Source organism: Protopterus annectens, chromosome 2.part1 (genome assembly GCF_019279795.1).
Source record: "Protopterus annectens isolate FY-2018-M chromosome 2.part1, PAN1.0, whole genome shotgun sequence".
In the NCBI taxonomy this organism is placed as follows: domain Eukaryota; kingdom Metazoa; phylum Chordata; order Ceratodontiformes; family Protopteridae; genus Protopterus; species Protopterus annectens.
The window spans coordinates 1930419941-1930439843 of NC_056729.1; the positions used below are offsets into that span (position 1 = coordinate 1930419941).

At 43.0% G+C, this 19903-nt stretch overlaps 1 protein-coding gene across 1 annotated transcript in view; it reads left to right on the top strand.

Moving 5' to 3' along the window:
- Positions 1 to 391: 391 nt before the first annotated feature.
- The window catches only part of LGSN (lengsin, lens protein with glutamine synthetase domain), a 334413-nt gene continuing 314901 nt past the window's right edge, over positions 392 to 19903 (top strand). Inside the window, exon 1 of the mRNA XM_044063647.1 lies at positions 392 to 473. Coding sequence (XP_043919582.1) covers positions 392 to 473 — 82 coding nt within the window. The remainder of the gene's footprint in view (positions 474 to 19903) is intronic.

The window sequence follows — 19903 nt, forward strand, 5'->3', positions numbered from 1 at the left end:
TTGTTTTATTGACTACAGCAAAGCTTTTGACTGTGTGGATCATAGTAAACTATGGAGAACTATAGCACAAATGGAAATACCCAAACACAACTTAGCTGATAAAAAGCCTTTATGAAAATCAAGAAGCTGCAGTGAGAACTGAATATGGCAACACTGATTGGTTTCCAATAAAACATGGTGTCAGACAAGGAGTCATCTTCTCACCTTACCGGTTCAGCCTTTACGGTGACACCATCTTCAGAAAAGCAAATTTGGAAGGAGAGCGCATCGGTTTTGAAGTTGACGGTCAAAATATAAACAACCTGTGCTATGCAGATGACGCAGTGCTCATCATCAGCAGTAAAGAAGACATGCTGCATGTATTGAGAAAGTTAAAGCCAAAAGTCATAACATGGGATTAGAACTGAACATAAACAAAATGAAGATTATGAACATAGAAAATGATGAAGATTTTGAGCTTGAAGAAGATAGAAGTAAAGACTTTTAATCTCCTCGACTCTTTTGTAAACATGGAAGCAACTAGCAGGGAAGAAATACTTTGCAGAATAGCACTTGGTCACTCAACAATGAAGGCTACCAGCAAAGTATTCAAAAGCAAGGAAATAACACTCAAAACAAAGATCAGACTTGTCCTTGCACTCATTTTCTCAGTGGTCAGTTACCGATGTGAAAGTTGGGCACTACAGAAATGGGTCATTAAGAAGATTGACTCATTTAAACATTGGTGATGGAGAAGGATTCTGTGCATGCTGTGTACTGCCAGAAGAAGTAACATCAATTATGGAAGAGATTAAACCAGCTATGTCACTTGAAACCCAAATGGTGAAGTTACGACTGTCTTTTTTTGGTCATACCATCAGAAGAGAGAGATCACTGGAGAAAGGACATCATGTTTAGAAAGACTAAAAGAACTAGGCAAAGAGGGTAACCTGCAACCAGAAGGCTGGACAAATTGATGACAACCATAATGATGACACTGAAGGACTTTGCCAGACTAGCACCAAACCAATTTCTTTTTGGATCTTTAATTCATCAAGTTGCTAGGATGTGAACCCAAGCCAATTGTAGCTAGAGAGGAAATGTGTTGTGACTGCTAGCACCTCAATTGCAGGAGTGAACAGGCCTGGGGATGTTAGGCACCCCTGTGAGGGCTCCCCTCTCTACTCCTGACTCCTTGATACTTCTCCATTTTAACAACTTGTATTTCTTTTCTTTTCTTTAGTAATATTTCATCCTGTCTTCCTGCCAGTAACTTTGACAAAATCTTGATCTCTACATTAAACAAAAAGAGAGTTCTGTAATTTCTCACTTCCTGCATTTCTGCCCCCCCCCCCCTCCTGTTAGGTGTCACGGTTAACCTGGCTTCCTCATACTTTTACATATTTTGTCTGAAATCTGTGCATTCTCTTTATTCCTTCTCTAGGACCTACTACATTTCATCCCCTCCTGTTTTGTAGAACTCTACAGGGAATCCATCTGTTCTCCAGCTTTCATCTCCTTCATCTTGTACATGGCTTTCCTTATCTCATACCTTGTCACTACTACATTCAGCTTGACTCGTTTTTCTTCCTCCAGTATACATCCCTCTACATTCTTTCCCCAGTTCCATTCCCAGACTTCTGTACCTTCCTGTTTATAAATCTCCGTATAGTATACCTTGAATCTTTCTCAGATTATCTCATCCTCTTCTAAACATTCTCCGTCCCATCCCCTTATCTTCTGTATCTCTGTCTCCCTCTCTCACTGCATGCCTGTTCTTGTGTTTCTTGACTATCAGTTTCCCTTATGCCTCCCCCACTATTCACCAGTAGTCGCTCCAGTACCGTTGATGAATTTCTTGCTCTGCAATAATTTTACTCTCTAATTCCATTCATATTGTTCTTCTCTGCTCTGTAGTGCTTCACTTCTACTTGTATTTCTTTTGTCTTCCTTCCATACCACCTCTAGCTCTCTCCAGCTCCTCAATTACCCTTCCTTCTTTCCTTCTGCAATCATTATTGTTCCTCTGACAGTGACCTTGGTCTCATCCTATCAGCATTCTTCCGCTTAACCCCCTTTATTCATACTGTCCTGTACTGAGACCTGTACTAGTTCTTGCAGTGTTTCCTTGCATTTCCATCCATGTGTAGCTAGACCACTTCCACCCTCTTCTCATTGCTGTCTGTTCCTGCACACTTCTTAAGTCTCACTGCTGCGTGATCCGATATGTCTCTTCCTGTATTTGGATCTCTTCCATTATTTCCATTAGGTTTTCCTTCTCGAAGAACCCGTGTGATATACTTTCCTATACCAAAATGTTTCTTGTAAAGAAGCATTCCATCTCATTCAGATACTTTTCACTCCATAGGTCCAGCCACCCTACTCTCTCATTCTTTGAACTAATACTTGTTTCACCACTGTGTTATATTCCTTCTACCATACAATCTGTCTTTTTCTGGTTCTATGGTGGCATTGTAGTCCCTTCAATTATCTCTATTGCCGATCTTCTTTTCTGTGCTCATTTAACAAAAATGTTCTTTTAGAATCTTATCTTTCTTCATCCTTGTTTGTTACATATGTTTCCTTTCATCTAACACACACCTTCTACTGATCCATCTATCTTTCCAACATTTTATCACAATCACTGTGGTTGTCTGAAGCCCTGTATGAAATGTAATGGATACTTCCCTCTTTCCTCCCCCTGCGTTGCTATCCATTTCTCTCTTTGGGTAGTCCTTACACAGTATCTTTTCCCCTTATCTGATTTTCAGTTTTGTTTCTTGTAACTGAACAGTGTCTTCCTCCACCCTCTTTAACTTTTCCTGTATTCTCCTTCAACTGATAGGATTTAATGAATCCATTTATTTATTTATTTTATTTATTTACATTTGTTGACCGGGAATGTCATAGTTTTCCATAGTTTTCCATAGTTTTCCCTGTTATTCACAGTGTTTGCCTCGTTTTTCCCAGCCCTCCCTGCCTTCCCACTTGCTGTCATCTGTCATAAGCCTTACACCGGGCCTAACGTTTGAACTGAACATTGTGTTCTTTGGCAGCTGCCTTCTCTCATCCCCAGCATTTGATCCCTGCCTTTTGGCTTGTGCATGTGCATGGGTATGCCCTGTATATGGGTCATTTAACATTTTCTTTTTTTACCCTTCCAGTCCTTCATCCTAGCACTTTGCAAGCCGGTCCAGTACCGATGTCACAGACTTTTCATATTACATCATTCACATTCACTGGTCTCCTTTCCCCACTAGTGCTCACTAGTCTGGTGTGCCAGCTTCATTTGTGTGATAGTCCAACTTCTTTCTTTATTTGCAGTTTTATGTCTGTTGCTACTTATACAACATTGTTCCTTTATTTCACATTTGTCTGTGGGTTGTCCCTTACCTTACTTTTCTCTTCATTCCTGTTGTACATTACTTTCCATGCCCTCCCCACTCGTTACATCAACAATTATTACTTATTTTGTTAAGATTTAGATGTTAAACCTATGTTTACTGCAGTTTAATATAGGTCAGTAAGTAGCTATGAAAATTATGTTGCTATCCCTAGAGGCTTGCCTCTATGACCCCCCAGCCCCACCCTTGACTGCATTACCCATCACTGCCCTGGAAATTGATTCATTTTGTCCCATTGTTTGTAACGTTTTGATGTTGTGTTCCCTGGGGCATGTTTCACAAGCTATGGTTCTGTTTCATTTAATATATCCATACTGCATTGTCCACAGTCACCTGCTTTTCATTTCCATTTCTTCCAGTTATTTATTGCTTCTCTCATTCTGTAGTCACTTCCAGCCCTTCTGTAGTCTTGCCTTCCACCTGTCTGTGTCAAGTCATTTATCAGAAATGCTTCTATCCAGCTAGTTTCATGTCTCATTTGTCCAGCAGTTCACTTCTGAGTCACCTGAACCATCCGACACGCCCTCCTGCTATCTGCTTGCAGCTTCTGCTTCTTTTCCCGTTTCTGTGTCCCTTGGGAGATGCTTCCCATTCATCTCTTCCATTGATACAACTCACTTGTTTCTTCTCCACTTATCTTGTCTCTTTTCTCCCCTCATTGTGGTTGCCTTTGTGATTCATTTCCTGCTTGTCTCTTTTACTGGTATGTGATCTCTCTAAATTTCCCTGCAGGTGTTTCAGCATCTGACGTTGAACATTTTCCCACTGTGTCTGTGTCACCATTTAAGGTTGTTCTCCAAATTCATATCGTGCAAACATATTTTTACTGCCTGTGTTTAGTTGTATGTGATTCCTTTGTTTAAGCTTTTAAACTCCTCTGTATGTAGCCTGAATCATACATTTTCCTTATTTATGTCTAGAATTGCAAGGTATTTCAACAATGCAGCTGTTCTGTTCATTATTAGTTCACTTAATACCTCCAGCATAGCTTTCCTTTTTTTATACAGTTTTTCCTGGTAATTCTTGACTGGTTTATGAATGTTCCTGCAAATCGGGTAAATAAGTCTTTTGGCATGCCTTATTGTTACCATTTTTCCTGCAAAGGAATGGAAATATGCTGTGGTCTGATTTTTTATGCTGCTTGGTGCCTTCCCACTCTGTGTATCCTCTGTGGTAGTGTTTCTTGATTTCCTGGTATCACAAATCTGTCATGATAGTTGCATAACAAACTGCTCCAGTTCACTGTTGCTCAGTCTGTTGTAATCAAATTATCTTGATGTTAATCCTTTTTGAGAGCTTTTGGAAATCATCCATCTTTTCCCTCGATTTTTTATTAGTAGTTCATGTATTCTGTGAATCTGCTTCTGCAGCTCAGCTTTAATTACTGCTTTACCTTTCTCCACACTGTGCAACCTCTGTTGTAGCCTTGACACTTTTGTTTCCTGGTAGTCTGCTGTTTGTTTCAAGGAGCTCACATCCTGACCTACTGGGACTAACTTTTCAAAAAAAAGCACAACTGATTCTTCTTATTTTCAGCTTTAACAAACCATCTGTTTCTCCTTCTGTCCCTGCTCACTCATCTTTCATTCTGTTTTTTTTTTCCTCCCTGGGAACACTGATTGTATACAAATTTTGGGAGGCTCCAATCACAGATTTGGTCGTAGGCAGTCATCTTCTCATGACAGATAACAGATTTATGGCAGGAGCTATTTAGTGAAACCAGCATGTTCCTGTGATCAGAGATTCAATCTGATGTCTGAGAATATTGTGCATATATAAAATAAACATGCTAGTCAATATACATTATTTCAGTCACTGTTCTGCAGAGGGCAGGAAATTCTGTTGTACACTGGGAAATGTCTATCAAAATAATACTTATGATCTCACATGTATGGTCTGTGTACTGCTGTAGGAATACTACTAGACAGAAAACTAAAACATTCAGTGATCACGCAACTAAGTGGCAGGGGTGAATTGAACACACAGGCACCCTCACAGTGAGACCAAAGACCATTAATATGAAGCTCCACTTGTTCACCATCCATCCTGTCTAGGAGGTGCCATGCAGAAACACAGTTTAACATTGCACAGACATACTAATTACCTTGGAGCTACACCAGTAATGGCAAATGTGACAATGTTATCTGAAACTTATACAATTATTTCTTAATGCCAGCTACTGTTGACATTAAAGACTGACCTGTGGCAGCATGTATAATCACCCCCGGTGCTCTGTTAGGTGCTCAAATCTGCTTCTGTACATCTGCCTATTCCTTTTGATCTCTGCATGTGCTATAAACATAAAAAAAAAAATGCGTAACATTTGTGGGTAGCATGCAGTACCAGATGATGTTCTTCGTGTTTCACTGTTACAGTCATTACATTTGGGTTATCTGCTTGCAGTAGCCCTCATTCGGCCTTATTAACAAAGTTTTGGGTCCTACGTTGGTTGCTGTCTCTTCTTCCGTGACATCAGATCGTCAGGGGTATAAAACATGCAGCCGACGTCATTACATCAGTCTTTCTTGCAGTGTGGTGCTCGAAGCAGAAGCAGTTCGCAAGTGCTGGTCGGCCGACTCCTGAAATTTTCATTTTCGAGTTTCAGAACCGAAGTCTTCAACTAAAAGCTAAGTACCCCGTTGGGAAAACTTTTTCTTGCTCTAAACCGATGTCAGTAAAAGTAAATAATTGCATTTCTTGTGGAAAGCAAATACCTCATAAAGATGTTCATTCGTACTGTATTCCTTGCCTAGGCCCTGACCACTACGTACTTCACTGTCGGTTCTGTGCCTTATTTAAACCACGAACTATCCGTCGTCTGTATATTTGCACTTCTAAATATTTTGGTGCTCAGTTTAATTATCCTGATATGTCTTCGGTAAGCCATCCGACTACCGACATTCTGAAAAAACGCAAAGATAAAGACAGAGACAGGCCACCCATTTCGCCAGTACTCAGTGAGGCGCTTTCGCAGCCCTTGATACCCGCTACTTCAGATTCGCAGGCCTCTACTGAGACCCATTCGTAGTCCGGTATGCCACGAGATGCTTCAACTGTGGAACCTGCAGATGTCTCTACCTTGGATGGGTCCAGAGTCGCTGTGCTTCTGAGGGTGTATTCAGGCCTACTGACTTGCATATTAAACCGATGCCATCTTCTTTTTCAAGGCCTAAAACTCGAACCATACCTAGAAAACTGACGTCCAGACCATATGGTCAGGCCTCTATGCCTAAATAACAATTGATAAGACTGACTGAAGACCTTATTACTTTAATCAGGAGAAGCCAACCTTCCCCCTCTAAGAGACCTAGGACTGAGTTTGCTTATGATACTTCTGACCAGGATTCTGAAATTTCTGTTTCCTCTGATCACCAGGATTTACTCCTGCCTGTGAGGATTCTGATGCTGAAGACTCTATTCTGTCTGCCCCCCCCCCCCCCAGAGGATTTCTCTTTTGGTGAAACCTTGCATACTCTCAGGGAGCATTTTCGTTGGGAAAGTCAGGATTTCTCTGATTCTAAAAAGAGGCTTAGGGATTTTTTACTCCTGCCCCAGCATAGGCCTTTAGCTATACCTCCTGTACTGGACATTGTTGATGATGCCTTTTTGGAATCTAGCATGGCCCCTGACTCTTTACCTCCTGCTTCCAAAAAACCTGATAGATATTACAGGGTTCCTGACTCTCACAAGTTCCTTTTCAAAAATCCTACTGCGGATCCCTAAACCGTTTCATAGGGACCCAAGGGCATTAAAGCGAATACTGCCAAAAATCCTTCCCCCTCTGATAGAGACTCCAGGGCACTGGATAGATGGGGTAAGAAGGTATACACTTGGCCATTAGGGCCTTGAATTGCCAGTTTCATATGTTAAAGTATCAGCAGCATATTATTGGATTGCTTAAACAGAAAATGCTGTTGATTCCTGATTGTGCTGAAAATAAGGATTTACAGGATTTAATGCATTTTCCTGAACAGGTTGGTAAACATACATTGCAATGTGGTTTTGGTTCACTAGAGGCATCTTGCAGGGCTGCGGTAACTGGGTCTGTATTTAGAAGGCATGCTTGGCTTAAGGAGCAATCCTTGCCAGATCATGTTAAAGCAAAATTACTGAATGCTCCTTTAAATCAGGACCGCCTGTTTGGCATCAAGGCAGAAGTTCTTAAAAAGATGGAGGAAAAAGCTAAATCTATGCAAACTGTTAAAGATTTTTTTACAAGTACAACCTCCAAGATTTAGTAGGCATTGGCCTTCTAAGAATTGGTCCTTTCCTGCCTCTTCCAGACCTTCTCAATCCAAACCCAGACCCAACAGAGCACACAGGCTTCAGTCCCAAGGGACGCACAAGACTAAGCAGTGGGGGGCCTCCACTTCCAAATCTAGGAATAATAACCCCCCCCCCATGGTAAACTGTCTCAATGACTTCTTTTTAAAACTTCCAAGCTATTCTCAACTGACTGCCCCTTTGGGGGGAAAGATTGCACTTCATGCAAAGAGCTAGGGACTCATTACCCAGGGCAAATGGGTTTTAAATATTTCACTTCCACACATTACCAACTCCAAGCGGTTGACCAGATCTACCTCCAAATCAGTGGGCAGAGGCCCAAAAGCAAGTACTCTCTCTCTTAAGCATAGGGGCTATTCAATTAGTACCAGAAGAGGAAAAGGGACAAGGTTTCTACTCGAGATTTTTCCTGGTACCCAGAAAAGACAATTCATTGCGTCCTATCCTGGACCTGCCTACTCTAAACACCTTTTTGGTGATTCCAAAATTCAAGATGCTGACTCTTCAACAGTTGCTTCCTATGCTAAGTAAAGATGCCTGGTTGGCAACACTACATTTAAAGGAAGCATACCTGCACATCCCAATCAGGGAATCTTGCAGAAGATACCTACGCTTCAAAGCAGGCTACACGCACTATCAGTTTTCTGCACTGCCCTTTGGCTTATCTATTGCACCCAGGGTATTCACAAAGTGCCTAGCTCCAGGCATTGCATTTTGCAGGCAAAGTAATATTCAAATATACCCATACCTGGACGATTGTCTAATTCAGGCAGAAAACCAGGACATACTTTTGAATCATTTGGCTTTTGTTCAAAGGGTGCTAACTTGTCTGGGGTACACCATAAACGAAAAGAAATCCCACCTGGAACCCTGTAAACAAATTATATTCCTGGGAGCAAGCTTGAATACAACTTCACTTGACAACCTACTTCAATCAAGTGGCCACAAAAACCCTGCTATCTGCAAGACAAATACTACAAGCTTTAGGGTTTATAGCCTCCTGCATTCTTCTAATTTCATATGCAAGACAGCATATGAGGAAACTACAGTGGTATCTAAAAAGCCTATGTTGTCAACATTCTCAGGATCTAGAAGCAATAATTCCTATCATTCCTTGTCTATGCCTAGAGTTCCTTTGGTGGGCAGAGGCCTGCCACCAAAACAAGGGACTACCATTCACACTACCCCCTGCCGCCCATACCCTAACAACAGATGCATCAGACTATGCATGGGGCGGGGGGTGCACCTGGCAGGGAAGTGCATTCAGGGCAGATGGAACCCAATTCAAATGCACCTTCGCATCTATCATAAAAAAATGTTAGCTGTACAGAATGCTCTGACAGCCTTCAAGGACCACATTCTTCCAGGACAATTAATGGTAAAGACAGACAACACCACTGTTATGTGGTACATATACAAGCAGGGGGGGGTACACATTCTTACCCCCTCTGCAGACTAGCCATGGCATTGTGGAACATAGCCTTGAGCTACCAAGTGCATCTACAAGCTCAATTCCTGCCAGGAAAACTAAATACACTGGCAGACGGACTAAGCAGAAACCTCATGGACCCACACGAGTGGAAACTGGAACCAAGGATTTTCAACATGTTGACAAGCAAATGGGGGAGCACAGATATAGACCTGTTTGCCTCCCCCAAAAATATCAGTTGGAAAAATTTTGCGCAAGGACTCCCCACAGACAAGCTTGGAAAGTGGATGCTCTGTCCTTCAGCTGGAAAAACCTATCAGTCCATGCCTTTCCTCCTCTGCCTCTGCTCTCCAAAGTACTACTAAAGATCAAACAAGACAAACCAAGGATGATGTTGATTGCACCAGCCTGGCCACGCCAACACTGGTACCCCCTCTTGCGCAATGTGTCACTGTAGGGCACCTGCTTCAGACTCCTATCCTGTTGGTCTCAGCAGGAGGACCAGATTCTGCACCCTCAGCTTCAAACACTGAACCTAGCAACCTGGCTAATTACCTAAGCACTCCTTTACCATCCATCAGTAAACCAGTGATGGATGTCATTTTAGAGGCAAGGAGGCCTAGTACAAGAAAATCTTATGCTGAAAAATGGAAAAGATTCTGTGCCTGGAACCAATTTCAAGAGATGAGCACAGCAGTGCCCAGTTTATCTCCGATTTTACAATACTTAACTGAAGTGCTTCACAAGGGCCTGTCTTTTTCCTCAATAAAAATTCACGCCTCAGCCATTTCAACTCATTATAACACAGAACCTCCCTCTTCTCTCATCCACTGCTCAAGCAGTTCCTCAGAGGGGCCAAAATTTAAGACCATCCAGGAGAGCTCCAACTGCAGCCTGGGACCTTAACTTTGTGTTGAAGAAACTCACCCTTCCTCTTTTCGAGCCAGCTGCTACTGCAGATTTAAAATCCCTTTCTTGGAAAACAGCTTCCCTTTTAGCCATCACTTCAGCAAGAAGGGTATCTGAATTACAGTCCCTTATGGCAGTGTAGCCTTTCATCATCTTTCATGCGGACAGGGTGTCCCTCAGGACCAATCCCTCTTTCATGCCAAAGGTGGTATCCAGTGTGGCCTTTAATCAGTCCATTCATTTGCCAACCTTCTTTTCTAATCCACAGAACAAAGGGGAATGGTGGGTATTGCACTCCTTAGATGTGCACAGACAACTTAGATTCTACTTGGACAGGTCTAAACCTCAAAGGAAATTTGAACAACTGCTGGTGGCATTTGCTGCAGGGACAGAGGGGAAGGCTATTTCAAATCAAACCATCTCTAAATGGATAGGCCATTGCATTCATTTCTGCTATAAGCAACATGGAAAACCTATGCCACAGGGGATCAGACCCCACTCAACCAGGGCTGCATCTACCTCTACAGCCTTTCTCAGAGGCGTACCTACCAGGGACATTCTAGATGCTGCTACCTGGAGTTCTGTACATACTTTCACCAAGCATTACCATTTGTCAGTTGTCAGTTTTCTCTAAATCCAGAGCTGGCTTTGCCACTGCAGTTTTGCAGGGCCTTATAGCTAGTCCTAATGCTATCTAAATTCCTCCTCCCATCCTTATCTTTGGGAATCTACCCAAATGTAATGACTGCAACAATGAAACACAAAGAACATAGTACAGTTGTGTACACTTCCCATAAATGTAGATGTTCGATTGTATTCACTGTTGCAGTCTTGGTTACCCTCCCTCCAGCCCCCTGAGTTCTTTTGGCTATACCTCTTCTCTCCTTTTCAATGTTTAAAACTTGTTGGTGTATTTGCTTTTTTGTTGGAGGTATAACTTTGTATATTTATAGATTTAATTACTTCCCGTTAGGGGGGGCACCTGACATCTGGGCCAAGAAAAACTGATGTAATGACATTGGCTGCATGTGTTATACCCGACGACCTGACATCACAGAAAAAGAGACAGCAACAGATGTAGGACCCAAGACTTTGTTAATCAGTCCAACTGAGGGCTACTGCAAGCAGATAACCCAAATGTAATGACTGCAACAGTGAATACACTCGAACATCTACATTTATGGTAAGTGTACACAACTGTACTTTCTTCGTGTTTCACTGTTGCAGTCATCACATTTGGGTTATTCCTGCCATGGTAGCCCTCAGCCGGCCCGAATACCAGAGGCTTAGTATTTCTGCATCGGTTGCTGTCACTTCAGGTACTGACGTCAGGTCGTCAGTAGTATTAAGTAAGGCAGCCAACACCATTACATCAGTCTTTCTTGCCATGGAGCCCGAAGTAGAAGCAGTTCGCATGAGTGCCAGTCAGCCACTACCTGAGTTTCGTCTACCTATTTGAAGTTGAAGTCTTCTAAAGCTAAGTACGCCATTGTGGATGCTTTTTTCTTGCACTAACCAATGTCAGAGAAAGTGAACAATTGTCTCGCCTGTGAAAAGCAAATACCACACCGAGACTTTCATTCTTACTGCATCACTTGTTTAAGCCCAGACCATGATGTCCCCCACTGTCGCTTCTGTGCTTTGTTCAATGCCAGAACTATCCATCATTGGGCCGTTATTGTAGCTAGATATTTTCGCTTACAATCCTCGAACTCCGATATGGCTTCAGTAAGCCATCTGACAGCAGATCTTCTGAAAATAACATAAAGATAAAGACAGAGACAGACCGCACAGGTCCAAACCTACCAACGACGCTTCCGTTAAGCCAGTCGTCAGTTCTCCAGTCCTCAGTGAGATTCTTTCGCAGCCACTGATGCCCTCTTCTGTGGATTTGCAGGCTGCTACTGAGATCCTTTTGGAGTCCGGTATGCCGCAAAACTCTTTTTTGACTAAGGATCCTGTGGTCTTCTCTTACCTTGGATGGGTCCGGAGCCACTGAGCAGGCACCGGCTTCTGAGGAAGTCCTTCGCACTACCAATTCTCGACACAAACCGACATCTTCTTTCGGGACTACTGTTCTTTTGAAAACTACAGAATTTCTTAGGACCAGGGTATGAACCACACCCAAGAAACCGATGACCCAATCTCAGGCACCTGATTCCTTGCCTCATTCTCAAATGCTTAAAATGGCAGAAGACCTTATCATGCTGATCAGGGAAACCAAGCTGCCCCTTCAAAAGGAAAGGAGATCTGTCCCCTGTAGTTTTGTCTGAACAAGAGTCAGATGACTCTGATGAATCTGAATATGAAGACATGCAATCCCTCTCTACTTATGAGGATTCTGATGCAGAGGATTCCATCCCTTCCACCTCTCCCCAGAGGATTTTTCCTTTGGGGAAACCCTTCTTACATTAAGGGAACATTTTCAATGGGAGAGTCAGGACTATCCTCAGTCTAAAAGAGTCTCGGGGAATTCTTAGATCTTCCACAGCACAGACCCTTGGTCATCCCCCCAGTCCTGGATGTTGTGGAGGATGTTTTCCTGGAATCCAGCTTGACTGCTGACAACCTCCCTTTTGCAGCCAGAAAACCAGACAGGTACTGTAGAGTCCCTGACTCTCACAAATCTCTTTTTAAAAATCCTACTGCTGACCCTGAGGTAGTTTCTCAAGGGTCTAAAGGGATTAAAGCAACCTCTGCTAAGAATCCCACCCCCTCAGATAGGGATTCCCGAGCACTAGACAAATGGGGTAAACAAGTATACACCTCAGCTACTCTTGCTATCAACGCACTAAATTGTCAGTTCCATATACAAAAATTTCAGCAACATACCCTGGAACTCAAACAAAAAAATGTCTTCCTTTCCTGCTTGTGCAGAATCTAAAGAGTTGCAAGAGTTAATGCATTCTGCAAGTCAAATAACTAAACACACCTTCCACTGTGGTTTTGATGCCCTAGAAGCTTCTTGCAGGGCAACAGTCACCGGATCTGTCATTAGAAGGCATGCATGGCTTAAGGAACAGCCCTTGCCAGACCATGTCAAATCTAAATTGCTGGATACCCACCAATCACTGGTTCTTTCATGCTCCCACTAAGCCAGTCCAGCCCAGACCCCGGGGAACCAGAGCCTCAAGACAGCAGCCACAGGGAATCCAGAGATCTAAGCAGTGGACTACCTCCACTTCAAAATCAGGAAGTTCTACGTCATCCCCTTATGGTAAGAACTCACAATGACTCACCTCCCCCACCCCCTCCCTCTGCCCACCTTCACTTACCCATAGGAGGAAAACTCTCCTTTCATGCAAGCAATTGGGCCACCATTACCAACGACTGCTGGGTTCTCAACATATTGTCCCAGGGATACAAATTTTTTTTCCACACCCTTCCTATCCCAAAAGGGTTCCCAGATCTACCTACAAACCAGTGGGCAGAGGCGCAAAAGAAAGTCCTTTCTCTGCTCTCTGTGAGGGCAGTAGAGCACGTTCCTGCAGAACAGAGAGGCCAAGGTTTCTACTCCAGACTTTTTCTGGTACCCAGAATAGAGGGCACCTGGCGCCCCATCCTCAAGCTATCCATTCTAAACACCTTCCTGGTGATCCCAAAATTCAAAATGCTCACCCTCCAGCAGTTGCTACCTATGATGTCCAAGGATACTTGGCTAGCCACCCTATATCTAAAAGAGGCCTGCCTCCATATTCCTATCAGTGAATCATGCAGGAAATATCTCTGTTTCAGGGCAGGATCTCAGCACTTTCAGTTCTCTGCACTTCCCTTTGGCTTATCTACTGCTCCCAGAGTTTTCACAAAATGTCTGGCTCCAGCCATTGCCTTTTGCAGACAAAGTAATATCCAGATTTACCCATACTTAGATGCCTGCCTAATTCAAGCAGACAGCCAGGAAAAGCTGCTCAAGCACCTGGCCTTTGTAAAGTCCCTACTAACCTCCCTAGGGTACACAGTCAACAAATAGAAATCCAAACAGGTGTCCACCCAAAGGATTATATTCCTGGGAGCAAGCCTGGACCCAGCATCCCAGATGGCATTCCTTACACCAGAAAAGCAAAATTTCCTGACAGCCTACTTCTCTCAACTAGCCACCAGACCCCAGCTATCTGCAAGGAAGATCCTGCAAGCTCTGGGGTTCATGGCATCTTGCATACTACTCATTCTGTATGCCAGACTGCAAATGAGGAAACTTCAGTGGTACCTAAAAAGCCTTTGGTGTCAACACTCTCAAGATCTGGAGACTCTTATACCTGTAATTCCATGCCTCAGAAAATATTTTCTTTGGTAGGCAACAGCATGCTCCCACAACAAGGGATTATATATCTCAGCACCCCCCCTGCCACCCAGACCCTCACCACAGATGCATCAGACTATGCCTGGGGTGCACACCTGGACAGCAGGGCCAATGGAGCCCACAGCAAATCCCTCTGCACATCAACCAAAAAGAGATGATGGCTGTCCAGCACACCTTGACAGCTTTCAAGCCTCTTCTCACCCCAGGGCCTCTCCTGATCAAAACAGACAACATCACTGTAATGTGGTATATCAACAAACAGGGAGGGCCTCATTCCTACCCTCTATGCATTCTGGCCATGACCCTTTGGCACACAGCCTCTGCCATGCGGGTCTACTTTATTAACTCGAATGTTCAAAAGTTTGAATGCATAAAGATTGACACATATGCATCGAACTCTTAAATGTTCGAAAGTTAATAAAGAAAAAAAATACACAGCAAAAACAAAAAATATGTAGGCAGGGAGGCAAGCCCCCCTGCGCCCCCCACTACTTAAATATACCAACTCCGAGATCGCACTACATTGAAGTAAACGGAAATCTCCACCTATGGAGATTTCTGTTTGCAATTTTTGACGGCATGCAATTTCAATGCATATGGTTCGATCCTTATGTATTCGCGGTTTTACGCTTTCTCATAAATAAAGTAGACCCTGCCATGCAACTCCATCTGTTAGCACAATTCCTACCAGGTTCTCTCAATTCTCTGGCAGACCAATTAAGCAGAAATCTTCTGGACCCACATGACTGGCAGCTCAACAGAAGAACCTTCACCCTAATAACTCTTAAATGGGGCACCCCGAAGGTCCACCTCTTTGCCTCCCACACCAGCCATCAGCTCAGCAAATTTTGCACCAGGGAGCATCACTGCATGGCTTGGAAAGTGGATGCCCTGTCCTTCCCCTTTGAAGATCTATTGGTCTATGCCTTTCCTCCACTACCTCTCATCCCCATGGTACTGCTCAAAATAAAGGAGGAAAAACCAAGGACAATTCTTATAGCGTCAGACTGGCCTCACCAGCCCTGGTACCCCTTGCTGCGCAGCCTGTCCCCACTGCTACCATGGCATATATTCCTCAGATTCCAAACCTCCTGACTCAGAGGGAAGAGGAATTCATGCATCCTCAATTGCACACACTCAATTTGGCAGCTTGGCTTATTCCCTAACCCCTGATCAATCTGCCAACCTCAGTAAACAGGTTCTAGATGTTATACTTGGGGCCAAATACCCTAGCACTAGAAAGTCTTATGCTGACAAATGGAAAAGGTTCTCCACCTGGATTCAGGCTAAGGGAGCCAATACAGCACAGCCCTCCCTCCCTGTCATCCTGGATTACTTAGCTGACCTTCTACACGGTGGTCTCTCTTTTTCCTCTATTAAAATTCATGCCTCTGCTATCTCTGCTCATTTTTCCACTGAGCAGTCCCTTTTCTCACACCCCTTGAGCAAACAGGTCTTAAGAGGGGCTAGCAACTTGAGGCCACCCAGAAGAGCACCAACCCCAGCTCGGGACCATAACTTTGTGTTGGAAAAGCTCACCCTGCCCACCTTTGAACCACCTTCTTCTGCAGAGCTAAAATTTCTCTCCTAGAAGACAGCTTTCCTTCTGGCCATCACCAGCCAGAAGAGTCTCTGAGCTGCAAGCACTCATGGCTGTGAAACCCTTCATCATCTTCCATGCTGACAGGGTATCCGTCAGGACTAACCCATCCTTCATGCCCAAGTTGGTGTCCAGTGTGGCTCTCAACCAATCCATTCATTTGACCACCTTTTTTCCTAATCCCCAGAACAAGGGGAAAGGATCATGCACTCTCTAGATGTGCACAAATAGCTCAGATTCTATCTGGACAGGACTAAATCCTTCAGAAAGTCTGATCAATTGCTGGTTAGCTTTGCTACAGGGGCAGAAAGCAAAGCCATCTCCAAACAAACCATTTCCAAATGGATATCACACTGCATCCATTTCTGCTACAAACAACATGGAAAGCCTCCCCCCAAGGGGGTCAGGACTCACTCCACCAGTGCAGCCTCCACCTCTGCAGCTTTTCTCAGAGGAGTCCCCACCAGGGACATCCTGGAGGCTGCCACCTGGACATCTGTTCACACTTTTACCAAACATTACCACCTGCTTCTTTTCTCTAAATACAGGGCAGGGTTTGCCTCTGCAGTCTTGCAGGGCATCCTAGCCAGCCCCTAGTTTTCTTGACTGCCTCCACCCATTTCCACAGCTTTGGGAATCAACCCAAATGTGATGACTGCAACAGTGAAACACGAAGAACATAGTACAGTTGTGTACACTTACCATAAATGTAGATGTTTGAGTGTATTCACTGTTGCAGTCCTGGTTTCCCTCCCTCCACCCCCCTTTTTTCTTCTCTTTCCTTACAAGGGACATATTGGTATTTTCTTTCTACTGGTGGGGTTCTTCCACCAGAACCTGGCTCTTACTTTGGGGTTCTTGACAGGTTAGGGCAAACTGGGGTAATGGCATCAGCTGCCTTACTTTATACTACTGATGACCTGACATCAGTCCTGAAGCAACAGCAACCGACACAGAAATACTAAGCCTCTGGCATTCTGTCCGGCCGAGGGCTACCCTGGCAGGGATAACCCAAATGTGATGACTGCAACAGTGAATACACTCGAACATCTACATTTATGGTAAGTGTACACAACTGTACTTTTAAAGGCTGAACTAATATATTTGCTCATAGTACATAGGTAGTACATGGTGTTTACATTTGTCCTCCCACTGGTGTAGGAGGTCAGGATTGCATCACCTCATGTCACTACAATGGCAACAACACTGCTATCCTATGCATGAAGTGTCAGGTACACAGGTGAAAACTTCCCCAAACTATTCCTGGCTTCAGCCTTGTATTGAGGCCTTGTATAGACATTCTGCAGGAGCCTCTACTTGTAATCCTGGTGGAGGAGGTGCAGAAATATTTTTTTTCTCCTCCACACTCTGCCTCTGTGTTCTAAAAGGAGCAGTACCCTCTTTGTCTCCAGTCTTGAAGTCTCACTTTGGAGAATCTCTGGAAAAATGTGCCCATATCAGATCCCATGTGTTCTGTCTGCCACATAATGATGGGCATTAATGGTCAACTCACTTGCATAATGGATGGCAAATTCATAAAGTATAAGTATTGTATCATTATGATTCCAATGGCATTTTAAGGTGTGAAGCATAACAGTATTCTATTCCTGTGTATGTTGCTGAGAAGACGTGCTCTATAGCAAAGCCATCTATAGAAGTTTAACAATCCCTTTAACCCTGAAATAATAGGTGGCCCACAGGTGCTCAGGTGTGTGCATGGCATCTTGTAGAAATCTCCACAATGTTCACCAGGGTATGCTTGTCTTCCAAATTGAGTGATTCAAAACAGTAATGAAATGGGTCCTAATTAGCTTAACAATCATTTATGGAGGGGTGAATCTACATGATATAAGTGAGACGAGAAGCATGCAGCCTCATTACGCTATATTTATTTATTTATTTGACATTTGTTTACTGGGAAAGTCTGACTGGGCCAGAAAGTGCCCATTTTCAGTGGAGGCCTGGGGAGAAGACCTACACAATCATAACCCTTCAAAAATCAAGAGTAGATATTTTAAATCACAAAGTATCATGTTACACTACAAAATATAAGAATGAAAAAAATGTTTCATAGTAGAGTGCAATGGGAAACAATAACATGAGTTGGAGAAAATATGTGAAAAAACTCAATAGTCATATTATTTATTACATAGCTTAGTATGTGATAAATATAAGACAATTCTAATAAGATATTGAAAGAGATATTAGAGATTACATGATTGGGGTCAGTGAGGGGAAATTGAATGTTGGCTTAGTATGGGAGATGGTGTTCATATCGTGGTTATAGAAGGAAGAAGGATGGAGAAACAGAGATTATAAGAAGAGTGCAATGCAGGGTGTCTTCAGGTAGCTTAGGTAAGTATGGAAAATGCGAATGAGGTAGAGAAAGGATCTGCAGACATGAAGTGGATAAGGTAAGGTGGTGTGGGAAAAAAAGGAGTGGAGTAGGAGGTTGGAGAGGGTGATGTAGTGTGATTTGCATTGAATGGAGCTGGGAGTGAAATATAGTTAGTAATTTCAGCCAGGACTGGCACAAGAGCAGGTCTAAGATTTTGTGGAGTATTTTTAGGAAGCATTTAAAGGTAGGTTAGAAACAGTTCTAGTGGTCAGAGGTAAGTAGTTCCCTTTTTTGCTACTGAGTATGAGCATAGGCTTTGTCTAGGGAATTTATTCGGTTTATTTATGCTAAGAAGTTGTTTGTCTTCTGATCTAAGAGTTCTTTTAGAGAACTATATGTTGATTAAAGGGGTAAGAGCTATGCAGGCTAATGGTTTGTGTCTGATTTTATGTCTTATAAGTTGAATGTAGGAGAAGTGGAGGGAGAGTTCCAGCCAGCTTAGGGTATACAGAGCTTTACACTGATTGGTAAAGGAGGGTGAATCAGTAGAAAACCTGGCAATTTTTGTTGTAGCAGCTTTCAAGTTTGTTTTTATGGAGGAATGTAAATTAGTTAGTATTGGTGCTCCATAGAGTAGGGAGGGCAGAAGGTAGATTTTGGTTAGAGTAATTTTTGTGGGTGTGCTCAAAATGTTTGTTTCTGTATAGCATGCCTAGTTTTTGATGGGTTTTCTTGATATTGCTTTGGATGTGGAGGTCAAATTTAAGATTATCATCTGTTGTGACTCCTAATAGTTTGATATGGTGGACTAATTCAATTCCAGTGCCATTTGCCAAAAATATTTTTAGAGATGCTTTGTTAGGGGTGTGAATTTTTGGGGTAAAGAGGAGGAGTTTGTTTTTTGGGGGTTGACTAGGAGCTGTGCCATTGTAAGCCAAGTTTCAGTGGAGATGACAGAATTTTGAGTGATTTATTGGAGGTGAGTTAAGGTGTTTGAAGAGCAGATGATGGTAGAGTTGCCTACATATTGAATCAAGGTGCCTTCACAAGAAGATGAATGTAAGTTATTGATAAAAATAGTGAATAGTAGAGGGCCAAGGCTGGATCCTTGTGGGACTCCTGTGGAAGTAGGAAGTAAGCAGAGATGGATTCTTGCCATTTTACAGCTTATTGTCTGTTGGCAAGGTAGCTAGAGAACCATTGACTAGATGGAGATGATAGACCCAGGGTGGAAAGTTGATTGAGGAGTTTATTGTGATAGACCATGTCAAAGGCTTGTGATAGGTCTAAAAATACTGCAGGTACAAGTTTATTAGAGTTTTGAGCTTTATTGACAGTGTCTGTAAATGTTAGTAATGCACTAGAGGTGCTGTGGTCTGGACAAAATCCATGCTGTGTATTGGTGATTAACTTATTTTGTAAACGATAGTGGAGAAATTGTTGATGTGTACATCTTTTAAGGGTTTTAGAGAGGGGAGACCGGATGGTTATGGGATGGAAATTTGTAATGTCGATGGAATTACCTCATTTATAAGTAAATAATATGTGCCATTTTCCGCAAGTTAGGGACACAGGATTCTGTAGCTGCTGTATTAGTAAGAATGCTGATTGGTTATGCTATAGCATCTGCAGCTAAATTAAGATATTCTGGGGAAAAGTT